This window comes from Brachyhypopomus gauderio, chromosome 4 (genome assembly GCF_052324685.1).
Source record: "Brachyhypopomus gauderio isolate BG-103 chromosome 4, BGAUD_0.2, whole genome shotgun sequence".
Classification (NCBI taxonomy): domain Eukaryota; kingdom Metazoa; phylum Chordata; class Actinopteri; order Gymnotiformes; family Hypopomidae; genus Brachyhypopomus; species Brachyhypopomus gauderio.
In genome coordinates, this window is record NC_135214.1 from 24640917 (window position 1) to 24667645 (window position 26729).

The window sequence follows — 26729 nt, forward strand, 5'->3', positions numbered from 1 at the left end:
GATCAGTGGAGTGGGGCAGGGTGTGGTTGGGGGTTGGGGTGGAGTGGGGCAGGGTGTGGTTGGAGGTTGGGGTGGAGTGGGGCAGGGTGTGGTTGGGGGTTGGTGTGGAGTGGGGCAGGGTGTGGTTGGAGGTTGGGGTGGAGTGGGGCAGGGTGTGGTTGGGGGTTGGTGTGGAGTGGGGCAGGGTGTGGTTGGAGGTTGAGTGAGGAAGGGAAGGGCAGTGAGGGAGAGAGGGAGGGGCAGTGAGGGAGGGAGGGAGGGGCAGTGAGGGAGAGAGGGAGGGGCAGTGAGGGAGAGAGGGAGGGGCAGTGAGGGAGGGAGGGAGGGGCAGTGAGGGAGAGAGGGAGGGGCAGTGAGGGAGGGAGGGAGGGGCAGTGAGGGAGAGAGGGAGGGGCAGTGAGGGGGCAGAAGTGCTCATATACAGCAGCAGCTCCCAGGTGTTGTGATCATCTCCTGGTGGTCGAGTCCCGGACAGGATGCAGCTCTCCAGAGTTCTCGCTACCACACTCCTCCTCCTCATCATCACCATGACTACTGAGTCCCGTGCCACGTAAGAACTCCTCTGAATTATTAAAACTCCTCTATATTGTTAAAACTTTTATTTGATTAACACTCCTCTTTATTATATATTATTAAAACTCCTCTATTACTAAAACTCCTTTGTATAATTCACTTTATTAAAATTGTTAGACTAATAGCTTGAAAATTCATCTTATTATTTACTTTTTAAGAGTGTATATATATATATATATATATATATATACTGTATATATATATATATATATATATATATATATATATATATATATATACTGTATATATATATATATATATATATATATACTGTATATATATATATACAGTAGTGAGACCTGCTATGTTGTATGGACTGGAGACAGTGGCACTGACAAAGAGACAGGTGAGGGAGATGGAGGTGTCTGAGATGAAGATGTTGAGATTCTCATTTGGAGTGACGAGGAAGGATAGGATCAGAAATGAGTTTATTAGAAGATCAGCACATGTAGCATGTTTTGAAGATAAAGTTAGAGAAGTGAGATTGAGATGGTTTGGACATGTACAGAGGAGACGTATATTGGTAAGAGGGTCTTGAGGATGGAAATTCCAGGTAAGAGGAGGAGATGTAGACCTATGAGGAGGTTTATGGATGCAGTGGTAGAGGATATGAGAGTGGCTGGTGTGTCAGTGTAGGACACTCAGGACTGGGCCAGATGGAGGAGTATGATCCGCTGTGGCGACCCCTAAACGGGAATTGCTGAAAGAAGAAGAAAAAGAAGATGTATATATAAAATACAGTGTGACATTCTCTTCATGCCATTCTGTTACTCAACAGCACTTACCTGCTGACTGCCAACTCCCAGCCATGTGGGGGCAGTATTGAGACAATATTTGTCCAGATCTACACCTGCAGACCCTCCCTGTCATTGGTGGTGAAACTGGAAAGAGCTCAAAAAAGCAGGGTTCTTCTGAGAGAGCGTGTCCGGAACTCCAATTACCAGAAATATATCAATTTCAAGGTCAGTCTCTTCACGCTTCACTTTTTAAATCAAATATGGGATATTTTTATATCACAATTGCCAGAATGATTATTGTTTGCAATATTTTTAGTTCTTTGTAGTTTGATATGGTCATAGCCCCAATTGTTCAATAGTGAGTCAGGAGGCGATCCAGCACTGTGTACTAGTGAGTCAGGAGGCGATCCAGCACTGTGTACTAGTGAGTCAGGAGGAGATCCAGCACTGTGTACTAGTGAGTCAGGAGGAGATCATGCAGTGTGTACTAGTGAGTCAGGAGGAGATCCAGCACTGTGTACTAGTGAGTCAGGAGGAGATCATGCAGTGTCATCACAGTTATGTGAGTTTGTCTGTGCTGACTAGCATCATGGTAATTTATTACGACTTTGTGATTTTCCAACAGGTTCCTCCAGTAACCGTGGATACAGCGGCTTCCATTTCCTTGGTGATCAAAGGGAGATTCACATTCCTGAACAAGACGACGAAGATCCTCATAAAACGTCCTGCTCAGCTCACCCTGATTGAAACAGACAAACCCATCTACAAACCAGGACAAACCAGTAATGTCCTCCACCCACACATGAACTTGTACATACCGTTTTATGGGTTAATGGTATTTTACATGTGATGTTTTCTTTTCCACAGTCAAATTCCGCATTGTCTCATTGGATTCCAACTTCTTCACACACAATCAGATGGTCAGTTTAATCATTTTCTGAAGGACACACAGGACTGTATGAAATAAAGTGTGTGTTCAGCAGTGTAAAGCTGGTGTGATTACAGGGTTTCTCTTTGCTTTCTGTTACAGTTCCCAACAATAGCAGTGCAGGTACGCTATCAGTCATCAGACATGCATCAGACATTAGACATGCATCAGACATCAGACATGCACTTTCTGTGTCTGGGACAGTCTTTGCTTCTCTGTTCATTTTAACTATTCATTACCTGTTCATCACCTGTTCATTTAACTGTTCATTGCCTGTTCATTTACCTGTTCATTTACCTGTTAATTACCTGTTCATTTACTTATTTACATTTACTTTATTGTTCATGTATTGACCCTCATTATGCAGGTTTAGTCAATTGTTAATTTTTTCATGTGACTTTATGACCTTATTTTTAACATTTTTTAGGACATTTCTTCTTAACTGAGTTTTTATGACCTTGTTTTGATATATTTAATATAACTTTAACATTTGAGCTGCTGTTGTTGTGTGTAGGACCCTAACTCCAACCTCATCGGTCAGTGGCTGAACAAGTCCACATCTGACGGCTTCCTGGATCTGACGTATCCCATGAGCCCTGAGGCTCCACAGGGATTCTACATCATCACCGCCTGGAATGAGAGGAACGAACCAACCAGACAAGACTTTGAAATCAAGGAATACGGTCGGACCAGCACTGTTTTCAGTTAATATGTCAGATGGGTTTAGCTGTCATTTTTTGATGCGTAGTTCCATTTTTCCATTTCTTGTAAATCATTTTGTTACTTTAATCACTGTGAATCACAGTAATATGATTGTAACCTTTGTTTTCACCTTTAATTATCAGTTTAGTTTTCACTTATTGCTATAATTGTGTTTTCAATTCTCTTGTAGTCCTGCCAAAGTTTGAAGTGACAGTTCATGTTCCTCCAGTCATAACTATTCTGGACACGAAGGTCACACTGAAAGTGTGCGCAAAGTAAGAGCCAATTAAACATTTACATACCACACAATAATAACGTAACTAATAATAATAAGAGACTGTCCTCTGTGGGTTGGGAGTGAGTTCTTGGAGGAGTTCAAGAATCTCAGGCACTTGTTCACGAATGAAGGAAGGATGGAAATGGGAGGTTGACGGGTGGATCGGTGCACCCTAACCTGGATGGATGGATGGATGGATGGATGGGGACTGAAACACCCATCATAATGTTATATATTCATTACTCCACCACCTCCCCAGTTGCTCCATCTCCTCCACTCTGTCCGTAGGTATACTTATGGGAAACCAGTGATGGGGTCTGTCACTGCTGTGGTCTGTCGTAAGAGTTACAGATTCTGGAGGTTTGCCCCAGGACCTGCACAAAACGCAGACATCTGCAAGACTTACACCATGAAGGTTAGTCCACGCCTTCACCTGCACCTGAACCTGTAGTGTATTACTGTACTAATATTCATTACAGCACGTGTAGTGTAGTATTGTAAATATTCATTATAGCACCTGTAGTGTATTACTGTAAAGTTACAACATGGGTTTCTAATAACTATTAAGCTGATTTGGTCCATTCCACTCACCCAAAGTCCTGGTGCTGTTCTCCTGATCCAACAGACTGACAGGACGGGCTGTGGGTCCCACAACATTGACCTGAGTGACTTTGCACTGAATAGTCCACAATATGAAGACACTATTAGTATTCATGCTGAACTGGAGGAATTGGGGACAGGTGAGAGATTCCAGTCTCTTCACTTTTGTCAACAGCAACCACAGCAGCAACATTAGTTGATCATAATTGATGATCCCTATTTACAAAAGGGTGCAAATGTGATGCAGCACAAATTTGTGAAGTTGTGTGTGTGTGTGTGTGTGTGTGTGTGTGTGTGTGTGTGTGTGTGTGTGTGTGTGTGTGTGTGTGTGTGTGTTTCCAACATAGGTGTGGTCCTGTCAGGATCAGGCAGCATGTCTGTTACTAGTGAAATTTTCACACTCACCTTTGTGGACGCCATTGATGTGTTTAAACCAGGAATGGCCTACAAAGGACAGGTAATCACCGGTCAATTACTAGCTACAGGTAATCACTGGTTAATTATAAGACACAGGTAATTACTGGTGAATTACAAGATACAGGTCATCACTAGTTAATTACTAGATACAGGTAAACACTGGTTAATTACAAGATACAGGTAATCACTGGTTAATTACTAGATACAAGTAATCAATTCTTAATTACTATATAAACATACTGCTTAATTACTAGGTGCAAGTAATTATGGACAACTACTACACATTTAATCCCTAACAAAACACTGTCATGTTACAGCCTCTGGCCTCTCCCCTTAGACATGTGTATGTGTAGTCTGTGTCTGGTTGTGTCCATATATGTATTTCCTTTTGGGTGTGGTTCAATATGTGTGCTCATTTGTCTCACCGGTCTCATCTTGTCAATGTCACAGGTCTTGATTATTCTAAGGTATATATATACGTGTGTCGATGACCGTAGCTCATCTTTGGTTATCCATTACTTGTTGTGTTAAGTACTAGTGTGCCCCATTGAGTGTGAATAAAGTGCTTTTTGTATGAACGCTTGTTTTTTGTCTCTCTCTGTTGTTTGTTGCTGTGACGTTGCCCTTTGACATTATTATCCTTGTTCATTAGATTAAGGTCACCGGCCCAGACTCCGCCCCTGTAAAGAATGAGCCTGTGTATCTGGTTGTAAGATATGCTGAAAACAAGAACAAAACACAAACGCTGGTTACCAACAACAACGGTGTTGCCCACTTCTCCTTTGACACGCAACCATGGGGTTCATATCCAGCCTCTATAGAGGTCAGTCCAAAACAGAAATCGTACTTATTACACGCTATAAAATGTTATTAAAATATTAATAGTCAAATATATGTGAATTTTCTCTACATAATTGAAGGTTTTATTTGAATTCAGAGTGTTTGGTTTTTGTTCTGTTCTAAACAGGCCCGATATCACAAGGGAGAGGATCCGGTCGGTTTTGTGGTAACGGTGCGAAGACCGACGTACTCCCCAGTTTCCCTCTGGCTTCAACCCTTCTACTCCAAAAGCCGACACTTTCTGGAACTGCAGCGCCCACTGGTGGCGTTCTGTGAGAGAGAGGCAATCGTCCATGTTCGTTACATCATCCACGGCCGAGCACTGGAACCACACCAGAAGTCTTTAGACTTCTTCTACATGGTATGAGTTCTTTCAGGACACTGTAACGACGAGGTCTACACTATCACTGCTCAAAAAGGCTTTTAATCCCAGTGGTCACAAGTGACTTGTCTATGAGTTTCTCTTCCTGACCTCCACAAAATTAAATATGATAACGTGTGTGTGTGTGTGTGTGTGTGTGTGTGTGTGTGTGTGTGTGTGTGTGTGTGTGTAGGTAATGTCTCAAGGTCGTACAGCTCAAACGGGACGTCTCTCAGTGGCTTTGGATCCACACAGAGGTCTATAAGCGTTACACTACACACACAATAGACCACTTCAATGTTCTGTTGAGCTGCATTCAATTTGAATACTATTCTTAGAATTCTTCTAAAATTCTGAGGCAACATCAATACATTCACCTACCTCTCTAATATTAGAACTGGTGCAGCTGGCAGAAGTATTTGAATGGAACTTTGTAATTCCTCCATCTCCCTGTAACAGAGAACAGAGGGAAGTTCTCGATCGTCCTGTCACATCCTAACACCCTGGCTCCAGTTGCCCAGGTGCTGGTGTTCACCCTGCTCCCTAACGGGGACATGGTGGCTGACAGCATGAACTTCCCCATTGAGCTGACTCTGAAGAACAAGGTCAGAAGGTCACAACAAAGAAATATGTCAAAAAAACAAAACTTTAAATACACTATATTGTCAAAAGTATGCGTTCACCCATCCAAATTATCTGAATCAGGAGTTCCAATCACTTGCACTAGGAAGTAAATAGAAGCACATGGAATTGGAAGTTTAATTTGCAAATAATATATAAATGAAGGATTTTAATGTGGGAAATCATTTGTAGAGAGAGTGGAAGATGTTTTAATATGAGACCATATGAAATATCTTTTTTTTCTCTAATCTCAGGTGTATCTGGAGTTCTCCTCGTCGGAGGAGGTTCCTGGGCTAAACGTTTTCCTGACGCTGAAAGCTCACCCAGGCTCGCTGTGTTCTGTGAGGGCCATCGACGAGAGTCTGCTGCTCCTCAGACCGGAGAAGGAGCTCAACGCAAAATCAGTACGCACCTGAGTCTGAGCAAATGACATAAATTCGTCTTCATAAGAGAACCATAAGTATCTGAACAGCTGCACCGTTTATGTTCAGTTCTACTCTTAATCTAACATTTATTTTCAGTTCTACTCTTAATCTAACATTTATTTTTAGTTCTATTTTTAATTTAACACTTGTGTTCGGTTCTATAGAGTGTGGAGTGGCAGTGTCAGTCCTGTTGACTGCTGCATCTCGTCTGATTGCAGGTCTACAACATGCTTCCTGTCCAGGCGTTGTCAGGTTATCCGTATGGCACAGAAGATGAGCCGCCAAACATTTGCCCTTTCCAGCCACCTATGATGGAAGCCGTGGTTAGATCAAGAATGTTTGTCCCAGGTCGAAAGCCTGTCTTCCCAATTCGCAATGGAAAAGTTGACATATACAATGTCTTTAAAGTAAGCAGCTGTCTGCCGCATTAGCCAGTATATGTGAGTGAGTGAGTGAGTGAGTGAGTGAGTGTGTGTGTGTGTGTGTGTGTGTGTGTGTGTGTGTGTGTGCGTGTGTGCGTGTGTGCGTGTGTTTCTGTGATGCTCCGTGTCTGTCCTTTCTTCAGGATGTAGGAGTCAAAATCCTTTCCAACGCTGATATAAGAAAACCTTACAAATGCCAAGGTCCTTTGCCATTTATGCGTCGTGAGTGATTTACTTTTTCACTTGTTTACTAATGTAGTATATACGTGCATGTATTTGCATGGATTTAAATGCATTGGCATATATTTTATAGAACTATATTTTCCATTCTTTGCAGCTTTAAATATGGCTGTCGCTAAAGCGAATGTTCCCCCAGCTCAGTTTGAATCAGCTCAAAGTCAGCCTGTCAGTAGAGTCCGCAAGTACTTCCCGGAAACATGGCTCTGGGAACTTGTGGCAGTTGGGTATGTGCACACTGAGGTATCACACATCTCCCAAACCTGTCACAACTCCTTCTCCCTCTATGAGCCACTGAGGAGTTCTTCACTGTTTTTCTAATCATTAGTGAAACTGGAGTTACAAGGGTTAGCAAGACCGTCCCAGACACCATCACCACGTGGGAGGGCGGGGCCTTCTGTACATCTCCAGTGGGGTTTGGCGTGGCCCCTAAAGTCAACTTCACCACCTTCCAGCCCTTCTTCGTGAGTCTCACCCTGCCCTACTCCATCGTCCGTGGGGAGGTGTTCACACTCAAGGCCACTGTCTTCAACTACCTCCCCTCCTGCATCATGGTGAGTGGATAAACACCCCTGGGACACCACTACAGGAAGTGGATCCTGATCGGCCATTAAGCACCAGGAGAGCTCCACATCTGATGTAGGAATGTGTTCTTTATTAACCTGAACCATATGACCTTCTCTGAGAGGTGTGTGTGTGTGTGTGTGTGTGTGATGTTAAAGGTGAAGGCAACGCTGGCACACTCAGAGCAGTTCTCAGCACAGAGCTGTGTGGGATGTGTGTACACACACTGCCTCTGTTCTGGTGACAGCTGGACCTTCACATGGGTCATCAAACCCCCCGCACTGGGTAATCCTATCTTTACACCATCATCATACACTATCTTTACACCATCATATCTTTACATCATACATCATACATAGTGTGTGTGTGTGTGTGTGTGTTCTGTAGGTGAGGTGCCCATCAGAGTACATGCAGAGGCCGTGCAGACGTCTGAGCTGTGTGAGAACCAGGTGCCCATCGTGCCAGAGAAGGGGAGCGTGGACACGGTGGAGCAGACCCTGCTGGTGGTGGTGAGCTCCATCAGTCTTCCTCCACCTCACTACACCACCCTGATGAGCCCCACTGAGTCCACATGGACACGGTGGAGCAAACCCTGCTGCTTCCCATGCAGTACAACCGCTCATAATCAGACAGGCTTCATAATCAGACTACAATCAGACAGGCCTGTTTCCTGCACATCTACATAGTCCACGAGCAACTTTATACCACTGAATGCAATTCCAACTAACTGAATAGGTAAAAATTGGTGTTTGTTTGGTTGGTTGGTTAGTTGGTGGTTGTTTGTTGGTTAGTGGTTGTTTGGGTGGTTGGTTGGTGGTTGATTGGTTGGGGGTTGGTATTTGGTTGATTGGTGATTGGTGGTTGGGGGTTGGTATTTGGTTGATTGGTGATTGGTGGTTGGGGGTTGGTATTTGGTTGATTGGTGGTTGGGTGGTTGATTGGTTGGTTGGTTGGTGGTTGGTATTTGGTTGGTTGGTTGGTGGCTGGTGGTTGGTTGGTATTTGGTCGGTTGGTGATTGGTGGTTGGTATTTGGTTGGTTGGTTGGTGGCTGGTGGTTGGTTGGTATTTGGTTGGTTGGTGATTGGTGGTTGAGGGTTGGTATTTGGTCGGTTGGTGATTGGTGGTTGGTATATGGTTGGTTGGTTGGTGGTTGGGTGGTTGATTGGTTGGTTGGTTGTTGGTATTCGGTTCGTTGGTGTTTGGATGGTGGTTGGTTGGTTGGTGATTGGTGCTTGGTGCTTGGTTGGTTGGTTGGTTGGTTGGTGATTGGTGCTTGGTTGGTTGGTTGGTTGGTGATTGGTGCTTGGTGATTGGTGCTTGGTTGGTTGGTTGGTTGGTTTTTATCCTCTAATGCTTTTTGTTCTCATTCCCCCATCAGGCAGAGGGAACCAAACAGACCAACAGTTACAACGAACTCCTCTGCTCAAGAGGTCTGAGTTACTGACAATGTCATGCTTTTGTATTTTAGACAGAAATATTGTGGGCCACTGTGCATATGTAAGACATCTTTTTCCAAAGATGTTTCACTTTCCCTCCTCCAGGTGGTGCTGTTGAGAGGACTGTCACTCTGAAGCTGCCTGAAGTGATTGTGGATGGATCCGCCACTGCCTCTGTCTCTGTGCTGGGTGAGTTAATGCTACACGCACACAAGTGTAGCATTATGTGTGTACACACACACTCAAACTACAGCTCTATGGTCCTGTATGGTCACATTGGAGCTTATCTCTATAGCAACTAATACAAGACCAGACCTTAACACACCAAGACCCTAATGTTGCGTTTCCCAGTCCAGACCTTGAGACAGGTCACATGTCAGTCTGTGCCAGCCAACTCCCAGCACACCTGCAGCAGGTACAGCATGGTTCTGATCACTGGGTTTAGTGTGAGTAAACCTGGGATCAGAATGTGTACAGAATGATCGGGTGGAAACTATGGATTCTAATTCACGTGAGATGCACAGCTTCTCCCTCCATCTCATGCACTCTTGACAACATTTATCAGACTCTCACGTCAGAGTGCAGGAGTGTGAGGTAGTGATTAGTCTGTTGGGAGTGCTACCCATGCTATAACCATGCTATTACCATGCTGTAACCATGCTATACCATGCTATTACCATGCTATTACCATGCTATTACCATGCTATACCATTCTATAACCATGCTGTAACCATGCTATACCCATGCAATACCCATGTTATTACCATGCTATACCCATGCTATACCCGTGCTATAACCGCGCCATAACCGTGCTATAGCCATGATATAACCATGCTATAACTATGCTATGCCCATGCTATAACCATGCTACCTGAGTACTGAACCCACAACCTCTTTTGTTTCGCTCTGCCAGCAGAGGTGCAAAAGTATGAACAGACACACACAACACACACATAACACACACATGCACACACACACTCTGTGCCTCCTTTCTGCAGGAGATCTGATGGGCCGTGCGCTGCAGAACCTGGACAACCTGCTGGCCATGCCGTACGGCTGTGGTGAACAGAACATGCTGCTCTTCGCTCCTGACATCTTCATCCTGGAGTACCTGGACAGCAGCGGTCAGATGACGCCCACCATCAAGACCAAAGCCACCTCCTTCCTGCTGAGTGGTGAGAGTACACACACCAGCTAACACACACAGAGCCTTTACACACAGAGAGCGTTTACACACACCGAGCTAGCACACACCGAGCTAGCACACACCAGCTAACACACACCAGCTAACACACACCAGCTAACACACACCGAGCTAGCACACACCGAGCTAGCACACACCGAGCTAGCACACACCAGCTAACACTCACCGAGCTAGCACACACCGAGCTAGCACACACCAGCTAACACACACCGAGCTAGCACACACCAGCTAGCACACACCGAGCTAGCACACACCGAGCTAGCACACACCGAGCTAGCACACACCAGCTAGCACACACCAGCTAGCACACACCGAGATAGCACACACCGAGATAGCACACACCAGCTAACACACACCGAGCTAGCACACACCAGCTAACACACACCGAGCTAGCACACACCAGCTAATACATCTGCTAACACACCAGCTCCTCTCATGCTGGCTGATGTTTCCTGCCAGCAGGATTTGTGAGTTCACAGTTCCATTCAAGTGGATTTCATTTGTGTAGTGTTTTATTTTCAATGTACAACAACAGAACGTCATTCTGTGGAATCTGTGGGTCCAGACTGAAATCACATTCTCTTCTTGTCTGCTTGTTTTGTGTCTTCTTCAGGCTACCAGAGAGAGCTGACCTACAAGCACACTGATGGATCCTACAGTGCATTTGGGATGAGTGACAGATCAGGCAACACCTGGTCAGTGTCAGAAAGAGCAGAGGGAGGAGGGAAGACCTAATTCCAGACATGATCTGCTCCTGTGAAACCCACAAAAAATACAGAGAATCTTAGGCTTGTAAATGTGGATGTTCCCTTATTATGTAAATAAATGTAAAACAAGGAGGAAATTCCAAAAATTTGAAAAAGGAGTAAGGAAGTTTGAGGTTTCATTGACAAACTCTCAATTTCACACCTTTATTCAGGACTACACTCTCAACACTAGCTCCTCCTGAACACGAAACGTCAGATTATTACTGAGTTTATGTAATTGTGTTTTATTTGTTGCTATACAGATAAAGCTTTCTTTGGTTCTGATGCGCCCTGGTATGTGTGTGTGTGTATGTGTGTGTGTGTGTGTGTGTGTGTGTGTGTGTGTGTATGTGGTGTGTGTGCTCAGGCTCACTGCATTCGTGATGAAGTCTTTCCAACATGCGAAGCGATACATCTTCATAGATCAGACTGTCATCAATCAGGCCAGGTCATGGCTGGGCAATGAACAACTTCCGAACGGTTGTTTCGCCTCAGTGGGCCACCTCTTCCATTTGGACATGCAGGTCAGGGCACTGCAGAGCTGCTGCCACCTGCTGGTGTGGGGTGGGACTGCAATGTATTAGATATTAGGTGTGTTGAAGTGCTTCTGTGTTGAATAGGCAGGTTAGAAACTGGTAGTGGACGGCAACTGTGAAGTTCATCCCTAACAACCTGCCCTGAATAAATCAGTCTCTGAATTTCTTTGTTTCTCTCTGTCTCTGTTACTCTGTCTCTCTGTCTCTCTCTCTCTCTCTCTGTCTGTCTCTCTCTCTCAGGGTGGAGTGAATGATAATGTGACCCTCACAGCATATGTCACGGCTGCTCTGATGGAGGCAGGCAATCATAGCTCAGTGAGTCATCATCTCTACTCAGTTCTCTCAATCATGTCCAGGGCAGTCATGGTCTGGTGGTTAGGCAACCAGTCTTGTGACCAGAGAGTCGGGAGTTTGATTCCTTGACCTGAGGCCATGACTGAGGTGCCCTTGAGCCAGGCACCTAACCCCAACTTCTCCCTGGATGCTGGGCCACCGCTCTGGGCAGGTGTACAACACAGCCCCCTAGTGATAACTAGTGTGTGTTCTGACTGCACAGATGGGTAAATGCGGAGGACAAAATTGTGGAGGAAAACTTTATTTTGTTCTCTCCCTCATGTCCACTCTGTTCTCTCCCTCATGTCCACTCTGTTCTCTCCTTCATGTCCACTCTGTTCTCTCCTTCATGTCCACTCTGTTCTCTCCTTCATGTCCACTTTGTTCTCTCCTTCATGTCCACTCTGTTCTTTCTCTCATGTCCACTCTGTTCTCTCCTTCATGTCCACTCTGTTCTCTCCTTCATGTCCACTCTGTTCTTTCTCTCATGTCCACTCTGTTCTCTCCCTCATGTCCACTCTGTTCTCTCCCTCATGTCCACTCTGTTCTCTCCCTCATGTCCACTCTGTTCTCTCCCTCATGTCCACTCTGTTCTCTCCTTCATGTCCACTCTGTTCTCTCCTTCATGCCCACTCTGTTCTCTGCATCATGTCCACGCTGTTCTCTCCTTCATGTCCACTCTGTTCTCTCCATCATGTCCACTCTGTTCTTTCCCTCATGTCCACTCTGTTCTCTCCCTCATGTCCACTCTGTTCTCTCCATCATGTCCCCTCTATGCTCTCCCTCTGCACACTTGTCTCCATCTACTATATGGCAGGATCCCATTGTAGCCAATGGTCTAAATTATCTGAGGAACACCTACGCCTCGGTGAACTCCATCTACACCATCGCCCTGCTCTCCTACACCTTCACACTGGCTGGAGATCACGCGATGAGGAGCACCCTGCTCTCCCGACTCAACCAGCATGCAGTGGTGACAGGTGAGGTCACACCCCAACCCACCACAGGGCAGATCACACTTAACCAACACGCTTACCCATTAAAATCCACACAGCAGATCACAGTTATGCAACACACCAGAACACTGGTGTGGTATTGGAGAAAGCTGGTGTCATCTTGGAGAACACTGGTGTCATGTTGGAGAATGTTGGTGTCCTGTTGAAGAATGTTGGTGTCATGTTGAAGAATGCTGGTGTTATGTTGGAGAAGGTTGGTGTCATGTGGAAAATGTTGAGAATGTTGGTGTCATGTTGGAAAATGTTGGTGTCATGTTGGAAATGGTTGGTGTCATGTGGAGAATGTTGGTATCATGTTGGAGAACGCTGGTGTCATGTTGGAGAATCTCGGCTGATTGGGCTCTGTACTTTTTTCCAATGTCTCCCTCAGTGGACGGGCGGCACTGGAGCAGTGGGAGTGGTGGGGCAGTGACTCACCCTCTGGACGTGGAGACGACCTCCTACGTGCTCCTGGCTGTGCTGTCTGGACCCCCACTTGCACCGTTTGACCTGGGCTACAGTGCCAGTATCGTCCACTGGCTGGGCCAGCAGCAGAACGCCTACGGGGGGTTCGCCTCTACACAGGTAACACACCACACCTCACCTGTGGGGTTCGCCTCTACACAGATAACACACCACACCTCACCTGTGGGGTTCACCTCTACACAGGTAACGCACACCACACCTCACCTGTGGGGTTCACCTCTACACGGGTATCATGACTGGATGTGTCATTTGAGAAAGTCTGAATACGCTAGTAACTCAATTAACTGGTGGTCCAGACAATACTGTCATATAAAGAGTTTAAATAATAAATAAATGAATAAATATACAATCTGAGTATTGTTTTACTCTGTCTCTCTACCCAGGACACTGTAGTGGCTCTTCAGGCTCTGGCTAAATACAGCACTGTCACCTACAGCCCGACAGGCGTCATTGCGGTCACTGTGACGTCACCCTCAGGCTCGATGATCCAGTTCACGGTGAACCAGAGTAACAGGCTGCTGTACCAGCAGGCCCAGCTGCAGCAGGTGACCGGGGAGTACAGGCTCACAGCAGCAGGACACGGCTGTGTGTTTGTGCAGGTCAGTCAGACACCACATTCTGCTCTGATGTCTCTCTGCTCATTTTTAAGCTTGTTCAACAACATTCAAATGTCTGATGGTCTGACGAGGTTTACACAAATATAACAGAGGTACAGGTCACTCTACTACTGTTACTGTGTCTCTGTTTGACATGTGTCCAGTTCACCCAGCACTACAACATCCCCCCTCCCAAAGATGTGTCTTCTCTCAGCATCTCTACCAGCACTACTGGGAACTGCAGTGTCCCAGTCCCAATGGTCAAGGTCTCCGTGACGGTCAGGTGAGCTGCACTACGGCTCTGGTGTTGCCTGAATTTTAGTGGGTACATAGATACACCAAATCTTATCTGAAGTTAAAAGGTGTATAGATTCACCAAAACATATCTGATACAGTTGATAGAGCCTATCAATAATATTTCATAAATCAAATATATTTGTGTTGTGATAAATATATCACAACACATGTTGTCACAAAGTGCTTTACAGGATTTACAAGGTTAACAATACTATGGGTCCAAATCCCTAATGAGCAAGCCAAAGGCAACAGTGGCAAGGAAAAACTCCCTAGATGGTGGGGAATAGGAAGAAACCTTGGGAGGACCAAGACTCAAAAGCAGAGGCAGTCTTTGCATAGAGGCGTGGCTAGGCAACTGCCTTGGGCCCCTCCCACTGCAACCCACTGTAGGGGCCCCCTGATTAAGCCAGGTTCACACTACACGACTTTTCAGTCGTCAGGTTTTTGTGCCGTTCGCACTACATGACTGGTTGTGCTGTAATCGCGAGTCTTTCAGTTGTTGTGGCTTTCACACTACATGACTGATCGGCGACGCGGGCTCACGAATTAAACGACTGGGGAATCGCCGACTCATCTGGCTGCCGTCCAAAAACATGAGAACACGAAAACGAAACTCTCGCGAGAACCAGCAAAACCACATAGAAGAAAAAAACAATGTACATGTACTCCACATTTTCGTTATTATTTTTTTTACCGTTTAAACACTCCAGTCCCAAGTTGCCAGAATTATTTCATCTCTCCGTTGCAGTGAACATAGATATAATCAATCGCACTATTTATCCAGTGCTGTCACAATAACTTAAACACAGTGTTGTAGTAAAGTTGTAAGAAAGGTGAGGATTTTGTGTGTTTGCTGGGTTACTGTTTTGAAAGCATTCTTGAAAGTTTTTTACATCCTTCAGAGATATCTTCAGCGGTGCCGCGGTTCTCTCTCCGCGTTCCCATTGGCTGTAGCTAGATGCTGCTGTTGACTCAGTCGCCGACTGGGCTAGATATTAAACATGCTAGATATCTGCCGGGTGCCTGCGATGAGTTGGCGACCACTCGGCGACGGCTCGGCGAGCGTCTTTCAGCAGTTCACACTACACGACTGAGCGAGCGCAGAGTGATCGCCGATTTGCCTCCGACCACAGTTTCTGTCGGCGACTGAAAAACCAGCCTAAAATCGTGTAGTGTGAACCTGAACTTATTTCTCGCATATTAATGTTAATGGGCCCCCTAGCTAAATTCGCCTTGAACCCCCAAATTGCTAAGTCCGCCACTGCTCGAAAGGGAACCCATCCTCCATTGGGCGGCCCGTTAACACACAAATGACACAAAAACAAATTGTACAGACGAATACACAAGTTACAAACAAATCACTAGGTATTCTAGGTAACTAGAATGAAAGTTCTGTGTGTTGATATTGTCAATGCTAGGCCTGGGGGGCAATCAGACGCAATAGGCTACAGGTGTTTGCAGCCTATTTAATGCGAGCAACTTCAGCAGCCCATTGCTGAAGTTGTTTGTTGTCGTTACACTCACAGTCCAAGCCATTTGTCTCTCGCTGTTTATCCGCGTGTGTTTTTCTTTTGTGGTTTACTTACCTGGTTTTGTTGCACGTCGACATTCCTCCGTAGCGTTGAGATGTTTTTCCCTTTGGGGTTTTTTGTTTTAGTTTTCCCGCTATCGCGGAGGTTTCAGTTATTCCGTTTTTGGCACTTTCTTTTGAGGTTTTTTGGTTTTGGTTTTCCCGCATCCGCGGAGGTTTCCGTTTGCCCGTTTTGGCTTTTATTAGTTGTGGGTTTGCACTTGAGTCCTACACACCTCAAAACCAGCGCGACACCGTCGTGTTCGGGGGTGCCACGTTACAGAACAACTTCAGACTTTATGGACTCAGCTAACCCAGCTGCCGATGAGCTTCGGAACATCCTCGCCATACAAGGGCAGGCCATCGGTAGGCATGATCAGGCACTTCAGGAGACACATGGCCAGCTTCAGGCTATCGCGATCGCGGTTCAAAAACCCGATCTGCCTAGCGTGTCTCCCAGCCCTCCGGTTTCCTCCGATGCAGCTGGGTTGCCTACCGGTCCCAGTGCTGAGCCCGCTCTGGCCGCTCCGGCACACTACAGTGGGGACCCGAACGAGTGCAGGGGGTTCTTATTACAGTGCTCCCTGATCTCCGAGCAACAGCCATCACGCTTCCCTACCGAACGTGTTAAGGTAGCCTACGTGATGGCTTTGCTTTCAGGTAATGCGTTGCGGTGGGCTACACCGGTGTGGGAGAAACAACCGGAGCTCTGTTCCTCTTTTGAGCGTTTTTCTCGGGCTATGCGACAGGCGTTTTTCCATCCGGCCTCTGGGGGTGTCGTTGCATCCAAACTGTTACGTTTGCGACAGGGTAGACTGACGGTTGCGGAATACTCATTGGAATTTCGCACACTGGCCGCAGAGAGCGATTGGGGTTCCGATGCATTGGGGGCTATCTACATTGAGGGTCTGAGTGAAGAGATAAAGGATGAATTATCCCTCAGAGACCCACCCAGCGGTCTGGACGACGCCGTGGAACTCACTGTTAAGATAGACAACCGGTTAAGGGATCGCAAACAACACCGTCGTTTGTTTGCTAAACCCAGTGCTAAGCCGGTATCCCCAGTGCGTACTAACACACCCGGGGACGGCGAAACATTAGAGCAGCCCATGCAATTGGGGCACACTCGTCTTTCCCGAAAAGAAATGCAGAATTGCATACGGGAGGGCAAGTGTATATATTGCGTTCGGGCCGAACATAAAATCGCGGAATGCCCCGAGTTACAGGGAAAAGGTCAGACTCGTCGGTGAACGGGGTTGCACAGACGGGTCGTGGCACTTATTTCCTCGCTTGCGGTCTTATGCCCCATGTTGTTGTTTCATGGAGGGGCTCAGAAGAACACCGGGTTTTGGCTCTCATTGACTCAGGGGCTATGGGCAATTTTATTGATTCCGCCCTCGTAGCCACTCTAGCTATACCTCTGGTTCCCCTGGAAAAACCGCTCTCGGTGTCCGCTGTGGATGGCAGGTTGCTCACCTCGGGGGATATAACCCACCAAACCATTCCTCTGACGGTGACTATAGGGAACCACCACGAAACCATCACCCCATATGTCATCGCGGCGCCCAAGTTACAGCTGATCTTAGGGTTTCCCTGGCTTCAGCGCCACAACCCTGATATCGATTGGCTCAACCTTTCTATCAGTCGTTGGAGTGGGGTATATGAACGGTCATGTTTGGCACCCCGCTGCGGCAAGCCCGAGATCAGTCAAGAAGAGATAGCAGGCTTAGAGAAGGTTCCTGCTTTGTATCATGACCTAAGGGAGGTTTTTAGTAAACGCAAGGCTGGCTTTTTACCTCCGCATAGGGCTTGCGACATCGCTATAGACCTCTTACCTGGGATGACTCCCCCTAGGGGGCGGTTGTTTTCCTTGGCGCTGCCTGAACGTAGAGCTATGGAGACCTACGTTCAAGAGGCGCTCACTGCTGGTACTATCCATCCCTCTACCTCTCCTGCTGGTGCTGGGTTTTTCTTTGTGGGGAAAAAGGATGGGGGTCTCCATCCTTGCATTGATTACAGGGGACTAAACAAAATCACGGTAAAAGATCGCCACCCCTTGCCTCTCATGTCCTCTGCCTTCGAGGCTCTCCAACGGGCGACGGTCTTTACTAAGTTAGATTTACAAAGCAATTACAATCTGTTGCGTGTCAGAGAAGGTGACGAGTGTAAAACTGCCTTCATCATGCCCTCAGGGCACTATGAGTACTTGGTTATGCCGTTTGGGCTTATGAACGCACCCGCGGCTTTCCAGCGGTTTGTTAACGGTGTGCTAAGGGAGGCTCTGGACGAATACGCTTACGTTTACCTCGAAGACATTTTAATATACAGTCGTACCGTTCAGGAACACCGGCAACACGTGCATCGCGTCCTCCAATTGTTACTGGAGAACCACCTCTACGTAAAACTAAAGAAGTCCCTGTTTCACGTCTCTGAGGTGGCCTTCTTAGGGTTCATTGTTACTAAGGGCCACCTGGCTATGGATCCCGCCAAGATCAAAGCGGTGACTCACTGGCCAGTGCCCACGTCTGTACGATTGGTCCAGCATTTCCTGGGATTTGCACATTTCTACAGACGGTTCATTAGGGGTTTCAGCTCCCTTGCCGCTCCTCTCTCTGCCCTCATGAGCAAAAAATTGGGGAGATTCGCGTGGACCCCTGAAGCCCAGAAGGCATTCGAGACCCTTAAGGGCCTTTTTACTAGTGCTCCGGTGCTGCGGGTTCCTGACCCCGAGCTCCCCTTCGTAGTCGAAACCGACGCCTCTGACCTGGGCGTTGGGGCTGTTCTCTCCCAGAGGGTCGGGGAACCACCTAGGTTACATCCAATCAATCAATCAATCAAATTTTATTTATATAGCGCTTTTTACAACAGTTGTTGTCACAAAGCAGCTTTACAAGTGCCGAGTCCTAGCCCCCAGTGAGCAAGCCAAAGGCGACAGTGGCAAGGAAAAACTCCCTAGTTTTTTGCATGAGGAAGAAACCTTGAGAGGAACCAAGACTCAGGGGGGGAACCCATCCTCCTCTGGCCGACACCGGTCACCATGACAACAACAACAATTTAGACAGAAAGAAGTGAAAGAAAATGAAAAATATGTAATAATGTCCATCATGATGTATGCATCCGGTTAGGCAGGAGGTGGCTGGCTCAGGATGGATCGCTGGTCTCCTCATCTCATTATTCCTCAAACAGGCGGGCAGCCATGTGGAGAAATGAAACAGGGAAAATTAGCTCTGTATGAGGACATATACAGGACAGGTAAAATTATAAACATTTCCGGAGTGTGGCAGCAACTCCGGCATTTAGTTAAATTATTACAGCCTAGCTAAAAAGGCAGAACCAGAAGGTAACATAGGCTTGGGGGTATTCTGAGACAATGGCATCCGTCCACTGCACTGTCAACAAACTTGAGTGACCACGAGCAGTGACAGGACGACAGCACCAGCGCCCCAGTCTACCATAAAACCCTTTGTCTATGAACCCCTGGATCTGTACTTTTATCTAAGGGGGATATTAATTATCAAACGCTAAACTAAATAAGTGGGTTTTCAACCTAGATTTAAAGATTGTGACTGTGTCGGAGTCCCGGACGCATTTAGGAAGATTATTCCAAAGCTGGGGGGGATACATCCCTACGCTTACTTCTCGCACCGGTTCACCCCTACAGAAATGCGGTACGACGTAGGGGACAAAGAACTACTGGCCGTTAAAATGGCCTTGGAAGAGTGGCGGCACTGGCTGGAGGGAGCCTGTCACCCTTTCCTGGTCTGGTCTGATCACAAGAACCTAACGTATCTCCAGCAAGCCAAGCGTCTTAACGCCAGACAGGCCAGATGGGCCCTGTTCTTTAGCCGTTTTGATTTTACGTTGTCTTACCGTCCGGGCTCAAAAAACACTAAGCCTGACGCTCTGTCCCGTCAGTGGAAGCCCCATCCCGTTGACAGTCCCCCTGAAACCGTGCTTCCTTCCGGGGTGGTTGTAGCACCCGTTCGATGGGGAATCGAAAAGACAGTGCAGGACGAGCTCGCCAACGAACCCGGGCCAAGTGGAGTCCCTCCTGGCTGTCTCTTCGTTCCCTCGGCCGCCCGGCGTAAGGTCCTCTTATGGGGGCACACTGAGCGTTATGCGGCACACCCTGGTGCCAGGCGGACCGCCGAGCTCATTAGGAGATGGTTTTGGTGGCCCGCGATGGACCAAGAGATTCGGGATTTCGTGGCCTCCTGCAAGGTGTGCAACAGGAGCAAGGCTCCACGTAATAAGCCCAGGGGGCTGTTGCACCCTTTGCCCATACCCTCCAGGCCCTGGTCTCATATCTCCCTGGATTTCGTCACTGGGCTCCCGTCCTCTAAGGGGCTGACCACCATACTCGTGGTCGTTGACCGGTTCTCCAAGTTCAGCAAGTTCATTGGTCTGCCTAAGCTGCCCTCCGCTCGGGAAACGCAACTACGGGTTTCCACAGGACGTGGTGTCCGATAGAGGCCCCCAGTTTGCCAGCAGCTTCTGGAAGGCCTTTTTGACCCTCCTCGGCGCTTCCGCTAGTCTGTCTTCGGGTTTTCACCCTCAGTCCAATGGACAAACCGAGCGTGTCAACCAGGACCTGGAGCAGACGTTCAGGTGCCTGGCGTCCTCTAACCCCGCCTCCTGGGCCAACAACCTGTTATGGGCTGAGTATGCCCACAACACGTTGTGGCACTCGGCTCTGGGTATGTCGCCCTTTGAGTGTCTGTTCGGTTACGCTCCTCCTCTGTTTGCGGAACACGAGGAGGCCGTGGCGGTGCCTTCCGCTTCTGCTCAGTTTCGGCATTGCCGCAAGGCCTGGTCACGGGCTCGTTCAGCCCTGCTGAAGGCCTCCTCCGCCTATTGTCGCAGCGCCAACAGACATCGCCTCCCGGCACTGTCTTTCCGTCATGGCCAGAGAGTATGGTTCGCGGCAGGGAACTTACTTGTTCGGGGTGGCACTAGGAAACTGGCCCCTCGCTTCCTGGGCCCGTTCAAGATCGACCGTCGTATCAATCCGGTCACCTATCGTTTGGTGCTTCCCCCTTACATGCGTGTCCACCCGGTTTTTCACGTGTCCCATCTCCGGCCGTTCTTGTGTGGTTCTCCTTCCGCTCCGGCTCCTCCTGCTCCGCGTATGGTTGGAGGAGGTCCGGTCTACACGGTGCGGCGTCTTTTGGATGTCCGTCGGGTCAGGGGGCGGGACCAGTTCCTGGTGGATTGGGAAGGCTACGGGCCTGAGGAGCGGTCTTGGGTTCCCAGGGCACGCATCCTGGATCCTTCCCTTATCGCCGCATTCTATCACGACAGGGCTGTTGCCCTGGGCCCGCGGGGTCTTGGGCCTAGAGGGGGGGGTTTTGTCAGGGTTGGACCCAGGCGCGTTCCTCCGGTCACCCGCGAGCCCGCGAGCTAGGCCTGGGGGCAATCAGATGCAATAGGCTACAGGTGTTTGTAGCCTATTTAGTGCGAGCAACTTCAGCAGCCCATTGCTGAAGTTGTTTGTTGTCGTTACACTCACAGCCCAAGCCATTTGTCTCTCGCTGTTTATTCTCTCTGCGTTTCATTCGCCTGCTCTCTAGTTTTTCTCCCTGAGTGTTCTCAGTCTTTCTCTCTTTTTCTGTCTTCTTCTCTGCTGTTTCCTTTTTCCTTTATTTCTATGTTGGTTTGTCTGCCAGTGTTCTGGTTGACAGACCAACAGGTATCCCAGGTAGAAGTTCTAGGTCTTGTACCTAAACTTCACATCCCCTCCCTTGTCTCTTATTTACTTTTAGACACATTGAGCTGTTCTCCGTGTGTTTTTGGTTCTCCTCCGTTTCTTTTGCTGTATCGACGCGTTGATTATTATCCGCGTGTGTTTTTCTTTTGTGATTTACTTACCTGGTTTTGTTGCACGTCAAGATTCCTCCGTAGCGTTGAGCTGTTTTTCCCTTTGGGGTTTTTTGTTTTAGTTTTCCCGCTATCGCGGAGGTTTCAGTTATTCCGTTTTTGGCATTTTCTTTTGAGGTTTTTTGGTTTTGGTTTTCCCGCATCCGGGGAGGTTTCCGTTTGCCCGTTTTGGCATTTATTAGTTGTGGGTTTGCACTTGAGTCCTACACACCTCAAAACCAGCGCGACACCGCCGTGTTCGGGGGTGCCGCGTTACAGTTTTCATTCCGTGTCGGAGTGATGATACTGGTATTGTAGGCTCCAACTGCAGTGTTACTCCCCAAGTAAACCTCGGAGGAACACACTCGCAGACCAGATACTAGCATAGCAGAAAACAGACACATTTCAATCAAACAACTCCACTCAAACCCTTCAGTACTGAAACACTGACTGGGTACAAAATACAAAACATGGCCTACTCTGGCACCACTGAATTCTACATTTGATTTTTAAATAGTTGCAATACGGCCAAAAGTTCAGACACATACTACATTCAGTTCTGTATTACATTTGTCGATTTTATCATGCATTTCCAATAACCAATTGAGTTATTGATTGTTTTTGACTTGTCGATATTCCAGCAGCAGTGTGACAATTATAGTGAGTTTGAGAAGGACTGAGGGGAGTGTAAATGCCCTGGTTGTGACAGTGAGGATGGCCAGACCGTGGAGGGCACATGCCTCGAAGTTGGCCTGTCCGCCACTGCAGTGCAGAATTACGGGGAGCGGTGGCCGAGCTGCAGGAGGGGGAGTTTAGTGCATGTGTTGGTGGCAGCAGCCCTCCACCAGCGCCCCAGGCCGCTTGTTTGGTGTTGGCCCCAAAGACCCGCAGGCCAAGAAGGGAAAGTCATAACTGCTCCATGTCATGCTTATGTCATAGATATCAGTAAAATATTTTTAATGTTTGACTTTAGTGCTACAAAGGTTTAAACTCAGTTTTGAAGGAAACTACACTAGAGACATTTTTGAGAGAAAATATTGGGAAAATAGTGTAGTAACATGAACATTTTGTTGTGGGTGGTAATATGGTGATAATGGGAGGTTATGCAGTGATAATATGGGTGGTTATGTGATGGTAATGTGAGTGATAATGTGGTGGTAATGTGGGTGGTAATGTGGTGGTAATGTGGTGGTAATGTGGTGATAATGTGGTGGTAATGTGGTGATAATGTGGGTGGTAATGTGGGTGGTAATGTGGTGGTAATGTGGGTGGTAATGTGGGGGTAATGTGGGGGTAATGTGGGTGGTAATGTGCTGATAATGTGGGTGGTAATGTGGGTGGTAATGTGGGTGGTAATGTGGGTGGTAATGTGGGTGGTAATGTGGGTGGTAATGTGGGTGGTAATGTGGGTGGTAATGTGGGTGGTAATGTGGGTGGTAATGTGGGTGGTAATGTGGGTGGTAATGTGGGTGATAATGTGGGTGATAATGTGGGTGGTAATGTGGTGATAATGTGGTGATAATGTGGGTGGTAATGTGGGTGGTAATGTGGGTGGTAATGTGGGTGGTAATGTGGTGGTAATGTGGTGGTAATGTGGGTGGTAATGTGGGTGGTAATGTGGGTGGTAATGTGGGTGGTAATATGGTGATAATGTGGTGGTAATGTGGTGATAATGTGGTGGTAATGTGGTGATAATGTGGGTGGTAGTGTGGGTGGTAATTATGGTGATAATGTGGGTGGTAATGCGGTGGTAATGTGGGTGGTAATGTGGTGATAATGTGGGTGGTAATATGGTGGTAATGTGGTGGTAATGTGGTGATAATGTGGGTGGTAATGTGGGTGGTAATGTGGGTGGTAATGTGGTGGTAATGTGGGTGGTAATGTGGTGGTAATGTGGTGGTAATGTGGTGATAATGTGGTGATAATGTGGTGATAATGTGGTGATAATGTGGGTGGTAGTGTGGGTGGTAATGTGGTGATAATGTGGTGGTAGTGTGGGTGGTAATGTGGTGGTAATGCGGTGGTAATGTGGTGGTAATGTGGGTGGTAATGTGGGTGGTAATGTGGGTGGTAATGTGGTGGTAATGTGGAGAGGATTCCAGGAGCTTTCTCAATTTATTCCACAGAATGTGACACACATACTTGATGGGAAGTATCAAAGAAACCTTTCAGGATTTATATAGATTCATGCACACGTATACATATTCATATAAACCTTATACTATAAATACATATAAATTCATAAATTCATAGTAATATGACAAATCTGGCCATACAAATTAAGATTATTATTTCTAGTTGTGCAGTGTGACATCATTAACTATGTCGATTAGATAAGACAGAAACAAACAGGCCCTTGAGTTCTGTTCCTCTGTCTTCCCTCAGTGGGCTGTGATCATGGAAGTGAACCAGAGCACAGAAACCTGTAAAATACATTAAATGGAAGCATATATGTGTTCTTAACATTATATATGCATTATTTCTGAGTTACCTTATATATTTAGTTACATAAACATTTAGTTGATTTAGTTTAAGTTTAAGAATTAAACAGATTTAGTAGAATGTTAAACTGAAGACTGAAGACCTTGGTTTTTAACCTGACCTGCTGTTTCCAGGTACAACGGTGCCAGAGAACGGACCAACATGGTGGCCATTGAATTCAAGTTACTGTCTGGGTTCTCACTGGTCAAGGTGTGTAGGCCTGAAGCAGCCCTGTGTATTGTTTAATGGTATTTTCAGAACAACTTTGGCATTTAACCTTCCTTGAAGTACCCAGCATGCCTGAGTGTGGATTGTCCCTACAGGTGAGTGGAACTGTGAAACGTGTGGATCAACACGATGGAGTCGTGGTCATCTACCTGGACGGGGTGAGCACTCAGCACAGCTCTCACTCTACCTTGGCATTCTCACAACTTAGTTTTGTGATGCATATCACACAAAAGAAAAAACACCCAAGGTCTCCTGTGCCCGTCACACACACACACACACACACACACACACACACACACACACATATATATACACACACACACACAAGGTTTCCTGCCCCCATGTCCCCAACAGGCCACATGGGTCTCTCAGGAATGAAAACATTCAGAGTTTCAGCCTAATGACCTCAAGGCTGCTCTAGTGTGGTGTGTTTAGTCCAGTGATGTCACAGTGCCAACACCTCCTACTGGTGCCGACTCACTGGTGCCGACTCACTGGTGCCGACTCACTGGTGCCGTCTCACTGGCGCCGTCTCACTGGCGCCGTCTCACTGGCGCCGTCTCACTGGCGCCGTCTCACTGGCGCTGTCTCACTGGCGCTGTCTCACTGGCGCTGTCTCACTGATACTGTCTCACTGGTGCCATCTCACTGATACTGTCTCACTGGTGCTGTCTCACTGATACTGTCTCATTGGTGCTGTCTCACTGATGCCATCTCACTGGCACTGTCTCACTTTTGCTGTCTCACTTTTGCTGTCTCACTGGTGCTGTCTCACTGGCGCCGTTTCACTGGTCCCTCAGACTCTCACAGGGCTGCTTCAAGTAACTCTGTCCCTTAAATAAACATCTGGTGTTTTAATTCAGTCACACTGGTGAGATTAATGTCCAGAGAGAGGCAGCACCCTCCTGTCTCCCACTGACACTGCACACAACTCTAAAGTGTCCTGTGGTCAGGACTACTGTTCACACACTTATATAAACACCCTATCAGTAGTAGTACTTATATAAACACTATCAGTCTGTGTCGTGGTGTAATGATGAACTTCTTCATTTCCCCAGCTGAAGAAGGGAGAGCCCCAGACCTACACACTGATCATCCAGCAGGACGTACCAGTTCAGAACCTGAAACCAGCTGTAGTGAAGGTCTACGACTACTACCAGCCCAGTAAGAACCAGTCCCTTCATCTTCAGAAGGCATCATCAATGATGATGGAGGAGATGGAGCAGTTCACAAAATCACCACTCGCTTTAGTTACAAAAAGAAATATCACTGACTGCTGATGAAAAGTTTGGGAAATAAATCATTCTTCACTGGTCACTGGTGAAGTGCAGTTGAAGATTAAACATGCATGGATGAAAACATTGTATTTTTCTTCTCTCCTGTAGGTGACCACGTTGTTACTGAATACAACTCCCCATGTCACTAAATGTGTACCAACCCCTCCAGTGAGGATTGCAACAGTGTCCCACCTATCAGAGCAACACACTGGGTTACCATGCAAACTTATTCATTGACCTCCAAGATGAATAAACGCTACTGCACTAAATGTCACTGCTGATTGATTATTGAATGATACAGTTACTTTAGTGTTTCAGCGTCTTACTGTGGTTCAGGAGGAAACTGCACCAATCACACACAAATGTAAATCTCCTATCACTACTGTGGTCATTGAAAAATATTTTAATCACTATTGTGGCCATCTAAGAGGTTTTAATCCCTATTGTGGCCCTTTAAGAGGTTTTAAACACTATTGTAGCCATCTAAAATGTTTCTATCTACCTAACCTCAGACTGAGCTGTGGAACTGTAACGTATTGACCACAGAGTGGGATCCAACTGTGGAAGTATACCGCTTTTATTTAAAGGACTCACGTGTACAGAAAACGGCACATGAGTCACTAGCACTAAGATTAGTAGTGATAGCGTTTTCTTGGGGTGGTCGGGACGGTCCAGGGTCATAACGGGAGAGCAGAAGGGCCAGGCAGGAGGCGAGGTCTGCGGAGTGAGCAAGGGTCAGAACACAGGAGATCAAACAGGTAATGGAAACGCTCAATACACGGCATGAGTCGACAATACTTCGTGACTAGGAAGTGGGAAGGTGTATAAGTATGACAAAAAAGGGGCGTGGTGATGAGTGGCAGGTGAGGCTGGTAGGGACAGATCAGGTTCTTACAGGAACTTAAAGGTTAGGGTTAAATTTTATTTGTAACTGGGTTTATGTGTCCTTGTCTATCCATTTTATTTGTCATTATTTATGTACA

At 47.0% G+C, this 26729-nt stretch overlaps 1 protein-coding gene across 1 annotated transcript; it reads left to right on the forward strand.

The window, feature by feature from the left end:
* The first annotated feature begins 413 nt into the window (after positions 1–413).
* Positions 414–26020, forward strand: LOC143512651 (alpha-2-macroglobulin-like protein 1). The gene is made up of 35 exons (XM_077003223.1): positions 414–550; positions 1352–1535; positions 1936–2092; positions 2178–2230; positions 2341–2361; positions 2753–2921; positions 3131–3215; positions 3506–3632; positions 3843–3957; positions 4165–4274; positions 4887–5057; positions 5202–5435; positions 5629–5692; positions 5895–6040; positions 6311–6460; positions 6700–6888; positions 7047–7125; positions 7241–7367; positions 7469–7694; positions 7863–7989; positions 8092–8213; positions 9084–9135; positions 9247–9330; positions 10140–10316; positions 10959–11040; positions 11459–11615; positions 11868–11942; positions 12778–12940; positions 13347–13540; positions 13825–14040; positions 14202–14320; positions 24376–24451; positions 24565–24627; positions 25528–25633; positions 25855–26020. Exons 1-35 carry the CDS (start codon positions 477–479, stop codon positions 25893–25895), a joined length of 4335 nt encoding a protein of 1444 aa, XP_076859338.1. The 5' UTR covers positions 414–476; the 3' UTR covers positions 25896–26020.
* Positions 26021–26729: the final 709 nt, after the last annotated feature.